At 46.6% G+C, this 18,920-nt stretch overlaps 7 protein-coding genes across 7 annotated transcripts; all 7 read left to right on the top strand.

Moving 5' to 3' along the window:
• Positions 1-396: 396 nt before the first annotated feature.
• Positions 397-3,663, top strand: N7478_000928 (putative regulator of nonsense transcripts; the record flags this gene model as incomplete). The annotated part of the gene is made up of 1 exon (XM_056917143.1): positions 397-3,663. The coding sequence occupies one exon, from the start codon at positions 397-399 to the stop codon at positions 3,661-3,663; it is 3,267 nt and encodes a 1,088-aa protein (XP_056785023.1).
• A 953-nt stretch (positions 3,664-4,616) lies between these two features.
• N7478_000927 (uncharacterized protein) lies at positions 4,617-5,045 on the top strand (the record flags this gene model as incomplete). The annotated part of the gene is made up of 3 exons (XM_056917142.1): positions 4,617-4,773; positions 4,851-4,942; positions 4,992-5,045. The coding sequence occupies 3 exons, from the start codon at positions 4,617-4,619 to the stop codon at positions 5,043-5,045; spliced, it is 303 nt and encodes a 100-aa protein (XP_056785022.1).
• Positions 5,046-9,492: 4,447 nt separating this feature from the next.
• N7478_000926 (alpha/beta fold hydrolase) lies at positions 9,493-10,437 on the top strand (the record flags this gene model as incomplete). Its single annotated transcript, XM_056917141.1, has 1 exon — positions 9,493-10,437. One exon carries the CDS (start codon positions 9,493-9,495, stop codon positions 10,435-10,437), a length of 945 nt encoding a protein of 314 aa, XP_056785021.1.
• Positions 10,438-11,740: 1,303 nt separating this feature from the next.
• On the top strand, positions 11,741-12,715 carry N7478_000925 (putative C2H2 transcription factor; the record flags this gene model as incomplete). Its single annotated transcript, XM_056917140.1, has 2 exons — positions 11,741-12,033; positions 12,142-12,715. 2 exons carry the CDS (start codon positions 11,741-11,743, stop codon positions 12,713-12,715), a joined length of 867 nt encoding a protein of 288 aa, XP_056785020.1.
• Positions 12,716-14,033: 1,318 nt separating this feature from the next.
• N7478_000924 (uncharacterized protein) lies at positions 14,034-14,259 on the top strand (the record flags this gene model as incomplete). Its single annotated transcript, XM_056917139.1, has 2 exons — positions 14,034-14,175; positions 14,201-14,259. The coding sequence occupies 2 exons, from the start codon at positions 14,034-14,036 to the stop codon at positions 14,257-14,259; spliced, it is 201 nt and encodes a 66-aa protein (XP_056785019.1).
• Positions 14,260-14,610: 351 nt separating this feature from the next.
• On the top strand, positions 14,611-15,732 carry N7478_000923 (dual specificity protein phosphatase family protein; the record flags this gene model as incomplete). Its single annotated transcript, XM_056917138.1, has 1 exon — positions 14,611-15,732. One exon carries the CDS (start codon positions 14,611-14,613, stop codon positions 15,730-15,732), a length of 1,122 nt encoding a protein of 373 aa, XP_056785018.1.
• A 787-nt stretch (positions 15,733-16,519) lies between these two features.
• On the top strand, positions 16,520-18,763 carry N7478_000922 (uncharacterized protein; the record flags this gene model as incomplete). The annotated part of the gene is made up of 2 exons (XM_056917137.1): positions 16,520-17,062; positions 17,171-18,763. 2 exons carry the CDS (start codon positions 16,520-16,522, stop codon positions 18,761-18,763), a joined length of 2,136 nt encoding a protein of 711 aa, XP_056785017.1.
• Between the last annotated feature and the right edge of the window lie 157 nt (positions 18,764-18,920).

Below are 18,920 nucleotides of genomic sequence, written 5' to 3'. Positions count from 1 at the left end.
GTAGTGGGATCCCACTGATAGAGAATCTGGATCGCAGATTGCGGAGAGAGGCTTTTTGATCTTCTTAACTTCTTCCACTCTCTTTTGTCGGTTCTTTGTGTGACAGAGAGAGTTGGGCTGTACGTTGGAATCTGAATTCTTTGTTGTGGTCTTAACTAACATCCTACCTCAGATATTCTTCCCCCCGTTCTTTTGCCCCTCAGGCACACATTCAGATCGGATCAAGAAACCGCCCTGGAATGATCGATTGCCTTCTACGCTCCTTTGAATTACGACCTAACAGTTTCTTTACTTTTCGGAACGCACGCTTTCCTTTGAGTGTCATTTTTCGAATTTCGCCTTCTATATTGAGCTTCAGGTCCCTCACTGCTTCCACTGGCTTTCAACACCCGCGGGATGGAGAAATACCCTGGACTGGCCGACGATGCTTCGGTGGTAGCGGACATGGATGATCATCCGAGAGATAATTTTGATCGAGCGAGGCCGCGCCGGCACGATGACGAAGATGAAGGGTCCGATATGGAAGACGATGACCTGGAAAGTACGATCGACGGCCCTGCGAATGGAAACCAAAAAGGTCAAGGACATGCGGACGAAAAGAAAGAGTTGCCTGCTCATGCCTGCGCATACTGTGGTATCCATAACCCTAGTAGCGTGGTGAAGTGTCTCTCTTGCAACAAATGGTTTTGTAGCGCCCGAGGCAATACCTCCTCCTCTCATATCGTCAATCACCTCGTGAGAGCTCGCCACAAGGAGGTTCAGCTGCACCCCGCTTCTTCTCTTGGTGATACTATTTTGGAGTGCTACAACTGTGGTACAAAGAATGTGTTCCTGCTCGGCTTCATTCCTGCCAAGTCCGACACCGTTGTGGTGCTTCTATGCCGACAGCCATGCGCGTCTATGCCATCTTCCAAGGACATGAACTGGGATACTTCTCGCTGGCAACCACTTATTGAGGATCGTTCATTTTTACAGTGGCTTGTGGGTGCTCCTACCGACCAGGAGCAACTTCGCGCTCGGCATCTCAGTCCCCAATTGATTGCCAAGCTTGAGGAGATGTGGAAAGAAAACTCTCAGGCTACTTTGGAGGATCTGGAGAAAGCTACTGCCGTGGATGACGAACCTGCGCCCGTCCTTTTGCGCTACGACGATGCTTACCAATACCAGAATATTTTCGGTCCGCTTGTGAAAATTGAGGCCGACTATGACCGGAAATTGAAGGAGTCTCAGTCCCAGGATGGTCTTATTGTTCGTTGGGATTTGGGTCTTAATAACAAGCACCTCGCAAGCTTTGTTCTCCCTAAACTCGAGCTTGGTGACGTCAAGTTGGCGGTTGGCGATGAGATGCGTTTGAAATATACTGGTGAACTCCGCTCCAAATGGGAGGGAGTGGGCTATGTGATGAAGATCCCAAATAATCAGTCCGATGAAGTGACTATTGAACTGCGCTCTAAGGGTGATCACAAGTCTGTTCCCACCGAATGCACGCACAACTTCACTGCGGACTACGTTTGGAAGTCAACATCCTTTGACCGTATGCAGCTTGCCATGAAGAACTTTGCCGTTGATGAAATGAGTGTGTCAGGCTACATTTTCCACCGACTCCTTGGTCATGAGGTTGCAGCGGCACCTATGAAGACACAGATCCCCAAGAAATTCAGCGTTCCTGGCTTGCCTGACCTGAACGGCAGTCAGATAAATGCTGTTAAAAGCGTTCTTCAGCGACCCCTTAGTTTGATTCAAGGACCCCCTGGCACTGGTAAGACCGTGACTTCAGCAACAATTATCTACCACCTTGCCAGGCTCAATGGTGGCCAGGTTCTGGTCTGTGCTCCATCCAACGTTGCGGTTGACCAGCTCTGCGAACGTATTCACCGCACTGGCCTCAAGACTGTTCGTGTGACTGCCAAGTCTCGAGAGGACGTCGACTCTCCTGTCGGATTCCTTTCCTTGCATGAGCAAGTCCGTATGAACGACAGTAATATTGAATTGGTCAAGCTTAATCAGCTCAAGGCAGAACTTGGTGAATTGTCCAGCCAGGATGAAAAGCGCCTGAAACAACTCACGCGCGCAGCTGAACGTGAAATCTTGGGCAATGCGGATGTCATTTGCTGCACTTGTGTTGGTGCAGGCGACCCGCGTCTTGCCAAGCTCAAGTTCCGAACCGTTCTCATTGACGAGTCTACACAGTCTGCAGAGCCGGAGTGCATGATTCCCTTGATTCTTGGGTGCAAGCAAGTTGTGCTGGTCGGTGATCATCAACAACTTGGACCCGTCATCATGAACAAAAAGGCGGCCAAGGCTGGTTTGAATCAGTCTCTTTTCGAACGACTTGTCATTCTGGGCTGCTCGCCAATCCGTCTTAATGTGCAGTACCGTATGCACCCGTGTCTTTCCGAGTTTCCCTCGAACATGTTCTACGAAGGATCGCTGCAGAATGGTGTCACAGTCGCCGATCGTTTGCGTCGCGATGTTGACTTCCCATGGCCTATGCTGGACGATCCCATGATGTTCTGGTCCAATTTGGGCAATGAGGAGATTTCAGCATCTGGAACCTCCTACTTGAATCGTACTGAAGCGACCAATGTCGAGAAGATTGTCACCCGCTTTTTCAAGGCTGGTGTGCAACCAAGTGGTATTGGTATCATTACGCCATATGAGGGTCAGCGCAGCTATATTGTTAGCTCAATGCAGGCCCACGGTACATTCAAGAAGGAGCATTATAAGGAGATTGAGGTCGCATCCGTGGATGCCTTCCAGGGTCGTGAGAAGGACTACATCATTCTCTCGTGTGTTCGTTCCAACGATCACCAAGGTATTGGTTTCTTGAGTGATCCTCGCCGTCTGAACGTCGCTCTTACTCGAGCTCGTTACGGCCTTGTCATTCTCGGTAACCCCAAAGTGCTTTCGAAGCACCCTCTGTGGAACTGTCTCCTCCAGCACTTCAAGGAACGACACTGCCTCGTGGAAGGACCCTTGTCGAACCTTCAAGAGTCCCTGATTCAGTTCAGCCGTCCCAAGCAAGCCTACCGTGGCCCCCAGCGCTTCCAGATGAACTTCAACCCGCCATCCAATGCTAACAACGGCGCTATGATGGGTCGCAACGGTCAACGCAATGAGTATCCCGATACTGGGTCTGTCGTTGGATATATTCCCGACGACGTTTCTTCCGTTCATTCATCCGCCCTTGGCGGTGGCGGTGGCGGTGGAGTTGGACTTCCTTCTGGATACCCCCCTATGTTCCAGAACTTCCAGGATTCTTGGCCATCTCTTTCCGGCGGTCGCCGCGTCAACGGTGCTCGGGCAAAGGGTGCGCCAAGCGTAGCTGGAGAATCGGTTGCTGCTACCGAATCTGATGTTACAGGAAGCATTGTCGACGGGCGCAGTGCTGATCAAGGGGGTGTCAGTCTGACTGGATTGAGCATCAACGAAATGAACAAACAACCTAGTCTCAGTCAGTCCGACCGTCTCAAGCGGTACGTTGAATCTGGCGGCCGCGAGCCGTATCGCGCCGGCGTTCCCGATAGCAACAGCATCTTTGGAGGTAGCTCCGCTAGCATTCGCGTCACGCGCGGTGTTCCCGGACAGCATCTACAAGACGATGATGACGCTCGCAGTGTTTCTACCGCGTTCGCTAGTCAGATTGGGGGGAACTACGATTGATTGATGTCCATTGATATCATTGAATGCTAGAGTAGCCTTTTATCAGGCTCGCCTTCTCTCGTAAGACCCGGGGAAGCAGAATTTCGCACGAAATGCTAGGGTTCCTTCCATCAGAGATTGCCCATCCATTTTTCCCACGCTGATCGGGACATCTGATTACCGAGGCTAGGGTCGAGTCACTACTTTCAGACACACCAGTCTCTTTAACAAACTTCCAGTCGACACCGACTTCTGGTTTGATTTGATCTATTTGGCCTTATTCACTTGGCCTTGGAGACTTACAACCGTGTCGTTTCTCACCCTCCCCGATTCTCAATTGACCGAGACAACTTGGCGATGCTCCCACCTCTCCCTTAGCCCAGATTCCTATTCTGAAGAACCACCCGCCGGTTGTCATTTTTGAAGCCCAGCTGAGTCCGGTCAGAAGTTTTGGGCAGCTTTGAGTGTAAGCCCGCTTGGGCTGGATTCTTCTTAGCAGTCATTCTTTTTTTAGAACGTCTAGCTCTTATCTTGTTGCTTTGAAAAATTCGAAACCATACGTACCTTTTATCCTTGACCTACTTTGTTTATCATGCATAGCTCCAAGCGTAAACTCCGCATTCAGTACCAAATAAACGACAACTTAAAGTGGCGCACTTAGGGCTTACTGCCACATCAGAATACGCTTATGTCCGAGCTACGTTCCGAAGTCAAGGTTTCGGAAACCCCGATCGATCGCCCAATCTCCCCTGCATTAATCGCGCGCCACCACAGTTCCTCGCGTATCTTGTTTTCTCGCATCAAGCTGCATGAACACACATAAAATGACGTCGGTGTCGTTTAAATATGTTAGGTAATCGTCTTTTCTGTCGGTAAGATCTATGCTCCACTTTTATCTTGGCGAACATCAGTTCGCGGGTAATCGCGCAAGTTTAGATCCTCCCCTATCACTCTGATAAACTTCAGCCCCCAAAATGAAGCTAGTCATATTATCTGCACTTTGCACCGTTGCAGCTAGCGAGTTTACTTGCATCAAGCCTGTCAATCCCATTCCTGCTGGCCCACCTGGTCTGTGCTGTCAACAATTGAATGAATATCCGGTCCTCGGCTTCGTTTATGCTGGGAACAACTGTATGTTGTGCTTGAAAACTTGCATAAATAGACGATATTTTATATTAAATGTAAATTATACTGACTTATTGTTCAAGGTACTCATGCGGATCTTTTGAAGTCATCTGACGATGGAGAAACGACATATGGATCTTGTGAGGCTGATCAGCAGGCCGCGTGTTGCGACCCGGTAAGTTCGATTATATCAATATTAAATTTGCGAGACTGATATCATATAGGTCTTGACGGAAATTGAAAAAACAAGCAACATTGCGTGCGTCCTGCCAGAATAGAGTCAAACAGGAACACCATTTACAATTTCGAGGCTGGAACAGCATGATTACAAAGGTCACATTTCTTCTACATATAATCTCGGAGCAAATTATATAGATGGATGCCCATGCGCATACAAATCACATGATAATAATATGGTTGATGATCGAGGGTTTTCTTTGTTACATAATGTTCTTGGGTCCCAAATTAATGTTGTCTTCTCTTGTAAATAATTGGTGGAAGTAATACATACTACATGGTAATGTCGGGCTTGAATAGCCGTCCATTTCAAATATTCAAATGTTGGCTCGGTCTTCCTTTGTCGTATCTGATTTGGCACTTCTTGCAAGGATGTTAGACTATCATAATCAACTTCTCCGATTATCTTCGCACGCTAGAAGAAGGCTCAAAGGCGACGAAAAGGACGACTTCCTACGTTTTCTCCGGCGAATGCTATGTTGGCTTCCTGAAGAAAGAGCCTCTGCAAAAGACCTTCTATTTGATCCTTGGTTGATGCATGGTCTCTTCAAGTGATTTTTTTGACTGTCCTCAGAAGCACCAAACCGTGGGACAGTTCGTATTTTAGCCTAATATTATGTAAATTATGTTAAATTTGAATCAAAGATTTAAGACAGACTAATGTAAGTCTTATGAGACCTTTATCTAAGTCGAATACGAGCTTTGATTTCAATTATTTGAAAAGGAAATTTTAATTCAATTCAATTACTCAAGCTATTTCCTAGGCAGCTTGTATTCCAGGTTTGACTTCATATTAACTGCTTCCGTGTGTTTTATTCACAAGCTGTCCTAAATCGAATAGTAGAATTTGCATTAATCTGCATGTGCCCCCCTGCTACCTGTCTCTGCAATAGGACCTTTAAAGTAATGCCGGGCCCGTACTAAATAAAAAACTTATATGAAAGTTGTCATGAAAATAGACACCACAGAAGAGCTCAAGAAACGGTCAGTAAAACGTGCCTAGTCTGCGCTCCACGGCAAACTTTGAGCAAAGAATAAAACGTAGACAATACAGCCGACATTGATCCTGATACCCCAAATTCCAGGAATCCTAAAAGAGCTCCACACACGGGCTTTGCACCCGGTGCATTGATTATTGAGTCATTCGTAGAGCCATAGGAAAGAATCTGCCGGTTGCATCGACGGTACAAGAGAAGAACCCCAATACCTGTATATGACATACACCATAATGGAATAACCGAGTCAAAGATATACATGTAAGTCGAAGAGGATCCGAGCTCAATGAAGTTTATCAATACTGACAGTATAACCACGGAAAATGTCGCATTCGTAGGTAGGTAATTGGGAGAAACCTATGAATAGGGATGAGCTGATATTAGAATATATGCAAGTGAGATTATGTGACTACCTTTTTCAATATCTCCCATCCAGGGATCCTCCGATCTCTGGCTAGAGACCAAATTTGACGGGACGCAGGTGCCATGCAAGCTAACACCCGACCCATAGAAGACAAATCCACACACAAGAAAATAAAATAGTGGCTGAGCGAGATCCTGTAGTTTGATGAAAAAGGATAATTGGTGAGTATACAGCATTGGCGGAGGCTATTCCAATCATCTCTTTGTTAAAAGGCAGCGCAATAGCCATCCCAAAGCCCAAAATACCATCAAGTATCATTGATATAGTCATTGTAGGACCTAGTATAGTTGTTCCCTTCTCGGATTCTTCAGCAAGCTATACGGCCAGTCAGACTCAAAAGAACTTGAATGGAACATCCATATGAATAAAGATAGATGTAACGCTTACATGTGCTGCGCAACACAATCCTCCTCCCATAGAAAGACCATTGTAGTATATCATTACATGGAGCCAGGTAAGAGATGGCTATGGGAAGTGATCGGCGTTAAAAAAAGGCGTAAAAGCTCATTTGCCTCTGTATGCTCAGGCAAATATGCCGGGGATATTAATATACCGAAGAACCCTAGGATATGTATCATGAAAGCCAAAACTTCAAGTTGAGGAAGCGTTCGACCGCCTATAACATTTAGAATACAGGCGAGAACCTGAATTCCTAGCCCGATAAGTTTTTCTTTCCACCCGGCAGGCGTATAAGTGGAAGACTGGACAAAGAAAATCAGGATCTGTACGATTTTCGCGACAGTGTCATAGGCTTAACATACAACTATCAGCCAAGCAATGGAAGTTGTGTACACTAGATGTTTCCAAGGTTATTTAGCGAGATAAGTACGTGTTTTGACTCCACCTTAGACTTGCTGTGGAAATTCAAATGTTTTCGGGAGAGTTTGAACACAAGTGCATATCCCAGATGCCATGGGCTATGCATATTACATACCTGTTAGATAACTCAAAAGTCTCATCCATTTTAAAGGGGCAAGCATTGCACACCAGTGATATTGCCCAGCTTATACCGGTGCCCTGACTTTTATTACCTTGTTTGTAGCTTAAAAGGTCACAAGTGCTTTATCCGATGAATATCTGGGGAACATAAATTGAAGAAAGCTCTCCAATCATGATTATGGTGCATAGTGACTCGATCCATGAAATGAAAAGCGCGGAAAGGAATGATGCTGGACCACCACTTTATCAAATCAGTTAGAAGCCCGTCATGATGAAGGGCCGGTGATAATCAGCGTACTTTGCCATTAAGTTCTTAAAATTGATATAGCAAAAGTTGTCAATAAATCATAATATGTGGATCCTCAGGTAGAGAAAAATCACGAGGCTTTGATGCTACCTGACATCACTACCATCTCCCACGCCATGAGGACTATGCAGTTCAGCCCCACGATAGCAACGGAATTGAAGTTTCGCTTGCTTGAGAGTTAACAAGAAACTATTCGAAATCCATAGATGCATTCTGATGAATATATTCACATGCATACCTTCAGTTCCGGCTTTTTCCCGAGTCGTCGTAGTTGGAAGTCATCTTTATCATAGCTTGAAATGGGGGAACTGTGGTTGTTGTACATGCTTCGATGCCTCATCTCATAAGCCTCACCATCTTCCAGGCCATGCACAGAAGATGATTCCGGCATAAGACATTAGCAAAAAAGCGAAATGGTCGCGAAAAAGGTAATGGTATAAAGTCAATATCCAGAATGACGGGTAATTAACCAGAAGACACAGCGCACTCTAAGGCGAGAGAATGAGGGCATAAAAAGGGAAGAAGAAAAAAAGCTAAGAGCCTCTATCTGGGCGGGGTAACGGATATGTATCGTTTTCATATCTTGCTTCATTGCTTATTGGACTATGAACGCACACTGTCAGGGAGACCTATGCACAAGGCGTCCAGGTTTGGTTGCACGGAGTGTTTAGACAGGGAGCCTCCATATATCTAAGTTTTTAAGTGAGATTCTATATGCTTACAACGTCCAATATTGAACGACCTTCTAAGGTTGGAAGCATTTCACTGTAGATGGGTGCTTAGGTTGTTAATCATCAACTTTTTGGAATTGGCAAGAGACCCGGTAGTATGGGGAGGAATGGAAGCACCACTTGAACTGAGTTAATTAATTTTGATTGGACTAAGAAATTTCAATGCCTATCAAGCCCTCCAGAACTTCCAATACTGAGGACCGGAGATGCACGTCAGCCCTTTTTAGATGGAGGTGACCTCAAATGCGCAGTATGTTACGCGCCCGGTAAGAACAGATGAGATCAGAACTTAGTAACATTCAACAAAAAAACAAAGCTTGAGGGGAAGGAGAGAGGAGGGGTGCGAGGTAGGAATATCATCAACTTGAATCACATTGCTGCCTCAAGATCCTCCGGCCCCTATCTAGATACAGATGCACAACATCCATAATACAGTCGGCCTAATAACGGCTGACGTCTGCACATGTGCACATATGTGCATTGAACCATGCATTAGGTAAGATGGCTACAATAAATCAATTGATATGCTTATTTCGTTCTTTCAATGTTCATATTATCTATATAGACAGTACTACACACTAATTACTATAACATACTGTAGTGTGGATATTCTATTGTTTGCTGCCTGTGTGGCTAGATCGCACTGCCATTCAGCGTTCCCCCCTTCAGTAGCCTATTCTCACCTGGGCATATACTCTATTTTTAGCACAGATTATGCTATGCACTATAATGCCTTGACATAATGTCGAAACTGCGGATCATCGGCATAGTACGATCTTATATGCATTAAGTATGCCAAAACTAAAGTAAATCGTAATTGACATCTTCAGCATTGGATGAAGTATTGTTAGAATCATGATGTACGCACCTGCGATCGGGTTGAACATAATAAATGTTCTATCATGATGTAGGATTAAAAATCAAAAGGATTCCTGATTGCGGGCAACTAGCTCGCTTACCATCTTCTAAGGACAACACTCAAGGTTTTGGATCTTACATCACTTAACTTTTTGTATAATGCTTTTTTTCATAAACAGAAGAGATATGGAATTATCACCAGAGTCAAATTGGTCATCCGACACAGGCCATTCGATGATTCAAATCGGCACCCACTGTCTCTATGCCTCAGTCAGCGGTCCTCCCCGCACCCCACCAGATCCACTAGTTGTCATTCTCAATGGTGCAGGGGACGTCGCATCGTCATACACAGCCCTTTCCCGCTTAGTAGCAGTCTCAACTCGGATTCTGCTATACGATCGCTCGGGACTCGGGCGTAGTGATCCCGACCCCAACTTAGACCCCAACTCAGACCCCAATCCCGAAGGATCGCCAGCCGTTACCGCCGCTAAAGAGCTACACAGCCTGCTCTGCCGCACGCATCTCCTACCGCCTTTGGTACTTGTTGCGCACTCCTACGGCGGTATAGTTGCCCGGGAATACCTACACTTGTACCCATCCGAAGTAGCCGGGATAGTCCTCGCAGATAGTTCCACAGAGCGGCAAAGCGACTGCCTTCAGCTACCGGCTGCTAGCATCAGCGCCGTACAAGGGAATCTTAAATTCGCCCAAGTAACAGGGCTTCGGGCAGAAACTGTGCTTTCTAAAGATGAGTGGCGGGTTCGTGCGATTGATATCTCGCGTGGAGCCGAGGCAGCACAGATGGAGGCAAATGCCCTCGTGGTGGTTTGTAATACGTTGGCTGGGAAGAGGCAGTTAGCAATTCAGGCTATGGGGTCTAGGCCTGTTAGTGTTATTCGTTGTAATGGAGTCAGGGACTATGAGCGGATCTACCACGCAGGCGTGGAGGTGGGGAATGGCACGGTGGAACAGCGAGAGGAGTTCAGGGCCCTGCTTGATCGGTGGAGGGCTTTTGATGCGGATCTTCACGAGGAGCAGCTGAAGTTGTCTTCTACTTCGCACTTCGTACATTTACCGGGTTGTGGGCACAATATCCACATCTTACGGCCGGATGTGGTGGCAGAGGAGATTGGTTGGGTCTTGAAGCAATTAAAGCCACAGGATACGTATAGACTGTGACATTGGTGATCAGGGTTCTTTTTACTTTCTTCACCTTCTTTTTCGTACTCGCTTTTCTTTTCTAAATTTATCAAACGGAGCTAGTGGTAGTGGGGGGATTTTCTGGATTGTTCTTGGAAGCCCAAGACGTCAACCAGCCAGATCTTGAAGATTCCTGGAGCCTATTTAACTTAAAAATGAATCGGTGAGCATCGTGCTGCCCAGGTGGACTATACCCACCTATGATCTGCACCCCCTCCTTGAAGTTGGACCTTAGTAGCCAAGATTATCTCTAGAAATAGATGTGCATAGCCATGAAAAATTCGCAAGCTCTTCTGCATGTTTTCTCAAGCCCTGGGAGAAGATATGCAATATTTCTTTTCTTAGAAAACAACTACAGTATTCAAAATGATGTAGCCTGGCAGGCAAAGGTCTTCAACTTTCTACCAGATAAACTTCTCCCCCACGATACGGAACTGCGCCACAGGAATACCCGGACAGTCCGTTTCAGGCCGAAATTTCTGCCTTAGCAGATTTTGTTCATGCCTAACAGAAGCTAACCGCGGAGGAGCAGCCCACTCCGTCAGCCTTTTTTTGCAGTCACACTAGCATTAGTCACACCATATAATGGAGAATGACTGGGCTCCAATGAGTAGGTACCTGATGTTGAACCGAAAGGCCGGTAACACCGTGGTGTCTATGAGTCATAGTGAATACTCAGGTGGCGGTCTCCATTTTGTCTGTTCTCAAGGATTAATAAACAGCTGGACAGATGTCAATGGGCATGTATAGAACAAAGAATTAAAAATCAAGAAAAAATCATTATTATTATTATTATTATTATTATTATTATTTCCCCTGCAGGAAACAAATCATTCCTGAGCGCTTCAGCTTATCGGGGTCACCGTGCATTGGAAGAGTCGGTACCCACAGAACATCGAAAGTAGCGAATCCGAGCGAAACGCGGCTGCGCCACAACAGCCCAGAAGTGGCGGAAAGGGCAGGCGGAACCAGGCGTATAAATACCTCGCGAGGGATGCCTGAAGGGTTTTAGCAACCTGCAAAATCTGGCGATTATTCCTGCATCTACTACATCTATCCATCAAAACCACCCGTATCGGAGCTTCTCTAATCTTTTGATTAATTTGCTTGATACCTAACTCTTTCTCTTTTTCCACACCTTTTTCTTCTACAAACTATTTCTTCCCATCCCCCACCCCCCCCCCCCTTTTTCTCCTCCCTGGTGTGATTTTAACTGGTCGACGCGTCTCGCTGGTATCTTCATTTCCATCACAGTCCCCTCACTGTGGGGTCGAAACGCGATATGGGCGACGGATCTGACTATCCTTCTCCTCTAAGTGAAGCAAAGCACGGAATTACAGCTGCTGAGGTCCTGGCATCTACGGCAGAATCTCTCTCCACAATTACGAGAATGAACGACCAAGGCCCTGTGCCGTTTACCGGCCATACCGGCGTTCATAGTCTGGAAGGTTCGCGTCCACGGCTCTCCGTTCGACGTGCGAGGGATCCTCCCAAGAACACCGAAAATCAAATCTACTGCGATCATCCCGATTGTCATGAAGCGCCTCCGACATTCCGTCGTCCCTGCGAATGGAAGTGAGTATCTCCATACCTAACCTACATTTTCTTCCCTCCCCACCCTCTCCCCTCTGCTAGTCTGTCTAGTCGCACCATACGGATATCTGCTAACATCGCGCCACTTAGTAAACACATGGATAAACACGATCGCCCCTACAAATGTTTCGAGCCAGGGTGTGACAAGATTCAAGGTTTCACATACTCAGGTGGTCTTCTTCGCCACCAACGCGAGGTCCACAAGAAGAACACAGACGCCAAGAAGCCTCTAATGTGTCCATACACCGACTGCAACCGAAGTACTGGCAGCGGATTCACACGTCAAGAGAATCTTCGAGAACATCTTCGTCGTCGTCACATGCATACCGATGATGGCCAGCCTTCGCTCATCCTTGATATGCCTTGGGACCGCGAGAACGAGCTAGACGGCGTCCGCGCTAACTCCCTCCCAGCCACCGGCATGAAGCGGAAGCATGACTCACCCAACGGGGATCTGGGCGATGAAGAAGGCGGCGACCTGCACAATGAGGTCAAGCGACTGCGCCGGGAGGTCCAGGAGAAGGATCGACGGCTGGAGGAGCTCGAGCGGATTGTGGCGGGCTTGCAACAAGTTATGCCTCAGCCCACTCACTCAGAGCCTGACAGCCAATCTGGCTCACAGTCGCTTCCGCCCGTTCCGCAGGCCGTCGCACCCCAGATCTAGATAATTCCCTCTCTTGATGTGATGTTTTACGCTCATTATGGCTCTCTTCTACTCCTCTCATTCTTCCTCTTCCCTCCCTTGTTATGTTTTGTACCGTATTTCGTTCCATCCTCCTTGGTTACCTACCCTTCTCTTTTTTACGTGCATTCTCTGGGCGTTCCCTCAAAAAGGGTCTTCGAAAGTTGCTACTTTCCCCCTGTTTTGTGTTTTTTTGTCTTCTCTTATCTTCCCTTTCTGTCTGGCATCTGAGGTTCGGTTATAATTAATGTCTTTGGAAAAGACTTAACTAACCAACCGGGTATGGCGTTTTCACTTAACATCGACGTTGGGGCAGGCGGTGTTCTTTTCAGAGGTTGCCAACTTGTGTGTCCTCATATACCCAAGTCTATTCTTTTCCAGGTTGTTGCAAACAAAATGCCTATGGTCATATTTCAATGTCAGTTTACTTATTTTTTTGGTTAAATGTGTTTTTCGCCTGTACTTGTAACACTTTATGAAGGTGGGAAGAGTCTCATTAAACATCAATTTAATATCCCTAGTCTGAAATCATCTAGTCTTTCCTTTTCATAGTTCATCCATAGAGTGTATACTTAAGAGGTTTTACTCTAGTCATGCGCTTTCCTTCCTTGAACCTCCAAGGTTCTTTACACCTCACCGTTCCCCAGAGACCTTTTACATCTCCAGATTGACGGCATTCTCATTCTTTGATTACCTTGGAAGATGGAGGTACGATTCCAGCATCTATCCAACAAGCTGGAGTACAAACATGAATCAAACAAGCTCATCATCTCGCAGCTCACAAAAACTATGACTTAATCCTAGGGTCTGGAACAAGGTTATAGCTCTCTCTAGAAAGGTATTGAATTCCTGGCTGGATTATCTGGACGCAAGTTGTCATGACATTTGGGTGTCTGTCTCTTAATCTTCGTATTTGGACTACCTTGCTTTGAAGGCTTGAAAATCGATGTTCTCTGGTGTATGTATCTTTGGGGGCTAGACCTCTTCTCGCGCTCTCCAAATACACCTAGCTAGGCAATGATGAACAAATTTTCCGTAGATCTGTGGCTGGTGAAAGCTCGAATAAACGGTGATTGAAGTCCTATTCTATCTTGTGATTATATTGCTGACGCTCTAGAGGCTCTCTAGAGGCTCGAAAGTCCTTTGAAAGCAAATATATCCGGCGGTGTCAAATATAGTCCCGAAATAGAGTTCATGAGGCTTTTTCGGAGAGCCCATGTGGTTAAGTCGATGCGTGTCATGTCCGTCGTAGGCCGGGGGCCTTCCAAGGACCAAGGCTACGAGACTTGCCCCGTATAATATGACACTATCGCTGGCATCCATGACTCATAGCTCCGGGCTCAGTGCTGGGATCGTCATGTGCCGGATGACATTACACGGGTGGACATTTGAAGAGTGGAGTAGAGTAGGAGAGGCTAGAGGGCGACAGCCGCAAAGAGAAAGTAGGTAACTAACTATAGCTAATAGGGTATGATAAGGCAATAGGGCAACAAGGCATGAAGGCATCTGCGTCGTTAGACACCTGAAAATGACGGCGTCGTAATTACGTAATCGTTCATCCAAGCCCCTCCATAGACTGACTGCAAGTCCTTCGACGAGGCATTGACTATAGCTTGTTTCGAACTTGGGATTACTTCTTTGCTTTTTGAGAAGTATATCACGTTTTACGCGATTTGATACAAGAATACGCGATCAGTTAACATTGAATTGTTGTAAGACTGTCTTTTCAGCTCACGCGAAGTCCACCAGCGCATACAAAGAACCACATTGCGCTTTCAACGAATACCTTTCAATTAACAGCTTAAGCGCTGTGATTGATCTCTCAAATTCCGCGTCTGAAGACTGTCTTCTCCGCATTTAAACATTCTCTGTCACCTATGTCCACTCAATCTGAGAACACTCCACTACGTGGTCTCGTGCTCAGCACCATGTCCGGCTTCAACAACCGCGAGATTCCAATGTCTCAACAAGAAGGCGCATCATACACTCGCACACAAGAATACTTCTCAACAACACCAAGGTATCCAGCAGCACTGCGCGCAAACTCAACAATAAACTTCTTCAACCACAAAGACGACGGCAACGACAGCGACACCGTCATCGTCGACAAAAAGCTATTTGAACCATCGCTCCACGCCTTCGCAGAAGGAGACTTCATTCCACCAGCCTTCTTTAAGAAAGCCCATCTAGACGGCTTCACCCGCCGCTTCAAATATTCTCAATGGGCCTACGAAATGCGCCGTGAAGCCCAGCTCATATTACCATTTCTCGCATTGGGCCCCTCATCATGTCTTCGTGATAGGGAATACCTCCGAACTCAAGGATTCACACTTCTGCTCGGAGTCAGGAATACGCTTTCTGCGCACGCACGTCTGGTTTCTGGTGAGATGGCCGCTGCCGAATTGGGCATTCAAGCAGATACCATTGACGTAATGGATAATCAAGAGCTTATTTCGGCGTTTCCACGCGCGATAAGACGGATTAATAATCATCTTGCTGGATGTGATGTTTCGAATGGCTTTATGAATATGAATATGAACACAGGAGACATGATAATAAGCGACAATCAGAATCAAAACCAGAGCGAAAAGAAAAAGATCCTCGTCTTTTGTGAAACGGGTAATGAGCGATCAGCCGGTGTGATAATTGCTTATATCATGGCAATGTTGAATCAAGATGCTATGAGCGCAACGCGAATGATCCAACAACACCGATTCTGCGTCTCAATTGAAGAGCCTCTCAAGCGAATTCTCAATGCATTCGAGTCTATTCTTGCTGCAAAGCGAGATGTAGAAAAGGCAAGACGCATGGCTGTTTCATCTAGTGCGCCTAGTTTAGCGCCGCCACCTGTTCCGGCTGTTTTGTTGGCGAAGAAGCGCAGTTTTCAGGTTCGGCAGGAGGAGGATGCGGCGATGGATGGGGGGATGGATATGGATATGGATGATGATTCGATGGTTGATCGGAAACCTATTGCGCCGTTTCAAGATCGAGTGGTTTAGTTTACTGCGGGTTTTAAGGCTTTAGGAGTTCCGATGCCCCAGTTTCGGAGTGGTTTCAAATGTTTAAGGTTATGTTCAAGCTAACTTTGCTACACTAGAGCTGTAAAGTTCTATAGCTATAAATCTACGAAAACTAGTTGCTCTTCTTATTGTCCCATTCGTATGTTTATCATCAATAACAAGTTTCCGTTTGTTTGTCGGTTATCGCTGATAATGATAATATTTCTCTTTCAATAGTTATTTGACTTGTAATTCGTCTTCTTTTCTATATTAACCAGTTTCTCTCTCTAAACTTGTTAGTGTCTCTTCTAATATGATTTATATCCTCTAGATTATTAAGCTCAATCCTGCTACAGGAGGATCCTGGAAAATCGATTGCAATGACAGGTTCCAAAGTGAGCCCAAGATACACATATCTCTTAGTTTACTTGAACAGACGTATTGGGATCCCCGGGTCCACCCCCCTCACCCTACTTCACCCAAGTGACAACAAAAACATTTCTCCCAGCTCTGTATCTTTACCCAAACAGCAGCATTCGAGACCGATCTTTCGTTCTTTCTGCTTCTTAATTTCTTGACCCGCAATTCTGAAGAAGCGTTCGCATTGTCTCAGGATATCATCGCGTTGCACGTCGATCCCTTGTCACCTAGAGTGAGTTTGATGCCTTCCCTCACACCCTCAGAGCTGTCCATGTTATGACTCAAGACTTGCTAACTCCACGTAACAGAACAGTCGGTCAGCCAATATCTTCTTCGCAAGTATCTCGCATACATCACGTTCGCCAAAATGAGTAGTCATATGAGATTGCGCTCCACCATTCGCCCGCCAAATCGTTACGGCGAAGTCAGCGAGACTGAGACGGGATCTGCCCTTGTAGTGGATTCCACTGGCCCATCTCCTCGCTCCAACGGACGAAGTGGAAGAGATCATATTCAAGCTCATATTATGGAATTTGATCCGACCCTACCCCCGGCAGCATTCCCGTCGCTGAAGCAACCTCGCCCACTTAGGGTTAATGGGCTGCATGGAATTCTCAGACAAGAGACCGATGATCTAGACCTATGCCAGACCATCAGGCATATCAGCTGGTCTCAGTCTTTACCAGATTCAAGTGCGAATGCGAGCGACGTCTATGACAGAATCATTCATTCGACCCCTCTGAATAGCATTGAGAATCAAGTCGCCAGTAACACGGAACTCAATCCAATTTATGTCAAAAATATGGCGGGAATGGCTTCTCAGCCTAGTGGGCATGAATCGTCTGCTCCTGAGTTCGAGGATAGTGATCCAGATGAACCCATAGACGCGTCAGAAGCCTTGGGTAAAAAGGTAAGTTGAACGAACTTGTTATGTTGCTCCAAATTAGTCCCAAATTGGTTGTGACCTAAGATAGCATTCGAAGATAGGAACTAACATTGAGATTTTGTGATGACATAGATTCCAAATCCTACCTGGAAAGACATTTCGCGTCCGCTGCAAGTGGAGATTGTCGAGAACATGATGAAGATCGGATATTCTTGGGGGAGGATATGTGCGGAGCTCGAAATTCACAAAGGGGACCGGGATAGATTGAGATATTTCCTGCGAGTTCGCAATCAGCAAATCGCAAGAGAGAATAAGATCTTGGCGAAGATGCGCGGGAATCAATTGCGTGCTCTCATGCGCATTGAAAATAGTGACATCAGAAGAAACGACGTGCCTCACCAGCTTGTGTTGCGGAGATACTCAAAGAATGCCACTCGAGCCATTCAGGGAGCCGTTGGGGGATCTGGTAATCCAGATCTTTTTCTTTGTACAGCTGCTGATGTTCTCGCTGCAAGACAGTACCTCCATCGCCGCGCTTTACCACGAAGTTTTGCTGGAGAATGGGGCCACAGTCTTGTGGCTCTGCAACCCCCAGATGACGAGAGCAGCCTCGAGCCGGAAAAGTTCGAATGGAGAGTAGACATTCATGCGGACTCGAACCTATCGAAGGAACAGATCATCAGACAGCATCATGGTAAGCTCCCTGTTTTGCTGACCAAAAGAGGATCCATTCAAGTGACGGCAAGTAACGGAACTATTAACCCTCTCGACCTGACTTTGCTACCCGAGCAAAGAAACGAACAGCCGGATTGGAGTATGTACTTCCCAGACTGGAGACCTCAGAATGAAACGCCGAGAGTGATGCCTGAACGACGAAGTGATGGGATAGTCACGTTGAAGATCGGTTCCAAGGGAGCAGCACGAATCAGAGACTCAGAATCGCTCCAAAACAGCTTTGGGCTCTCCCCTCCATCGCAAGTTAGACCGACTCCAATGACCCCTCCACGGACCGAATCCCCTAACCTGTTCTCGTCACCATTGGTAGGGCCCAATGACACTCCGACTAAGATATCACGCCATCCACACCCATGGCCATCTCACCTAATAGAGCTTGTCAATCAACCACTTGAAAAGCTTGATGGGGCCACCAAAGCTCAACCCTCCCTCCCTTTCATACCTCCACGGAGACCAGGAAGACCCATCAAGAGAATGCTGGGGGGTCCATGGTCCATGAGTGCAATTTGGGGCATTGAACCATCTATCGCGCAAGCACGATACACGCAGCAAATTGAAGAAGCGAGAGTTGAAGCCGCGTGCTTGAGATCGAGAGTGGAGTTCACACAGGAGATACGAGAGGCTGAACAGGCTTGTATGGACGAGGCACAGAGAGAAAGAGAATCCCCTGGTCAGTCTATGGCTGCAGCTGTTAACTCTCTTCCGGACAATGTGTTCACGCGCGACATGCCTCGCCTTCCTGAACTTCAGGAAGTTCTTTTCACCGATCCCAATCCAAAGGTTTATCGTAGGTGGATTGATGATTCGGTAAGCCTTTCTGGTACGGATGGTATTATTGAGGAGTGCTTGACAGAAGAGTATTTGAATGCTCTGCGGTTCAGGGTTAAAGACTCGGATTATTTGAACGGGAATTGGCCGGGCGAGGGCTATCGGCAGGATGAGATGGCAATGGTTCCAACTCCAACGCGGAGTAAGGCTCACAGGATTTGAGGAGAGACCATGTAGGAGAAACAAATTTCTCCGACCGTTTGGAGTGAATTTCTCCAGCCCTTCATGTTCTCCCCTGTTTCACACTTACTTGTACTAACAAAGCGACCTGAATGAGATCTTTTCCACTCTTGTGTTGACTTTAAGCGTGAATTTTGTG

The sequence above is a fragment of the Penicillium angulare genome, assembly GCF_028827245.1.
Source record: "Penicillium angulare strain IBT 27051 chromosome Unknown utg000001l_segment0_segment0, whole genome shotgun sequence".
Taxonomy (NCBI): Eukaryota; Fungi; Ascomycota; class Eurotiomycetes; order Eurotiales; family Aspergillaceae; genus Penicillium; species Penicillium angulare.
Note: the sequence above shows the minus strand (reverse complement) of the source record. Positions and strands in the feature narration are given on the sequence as shown.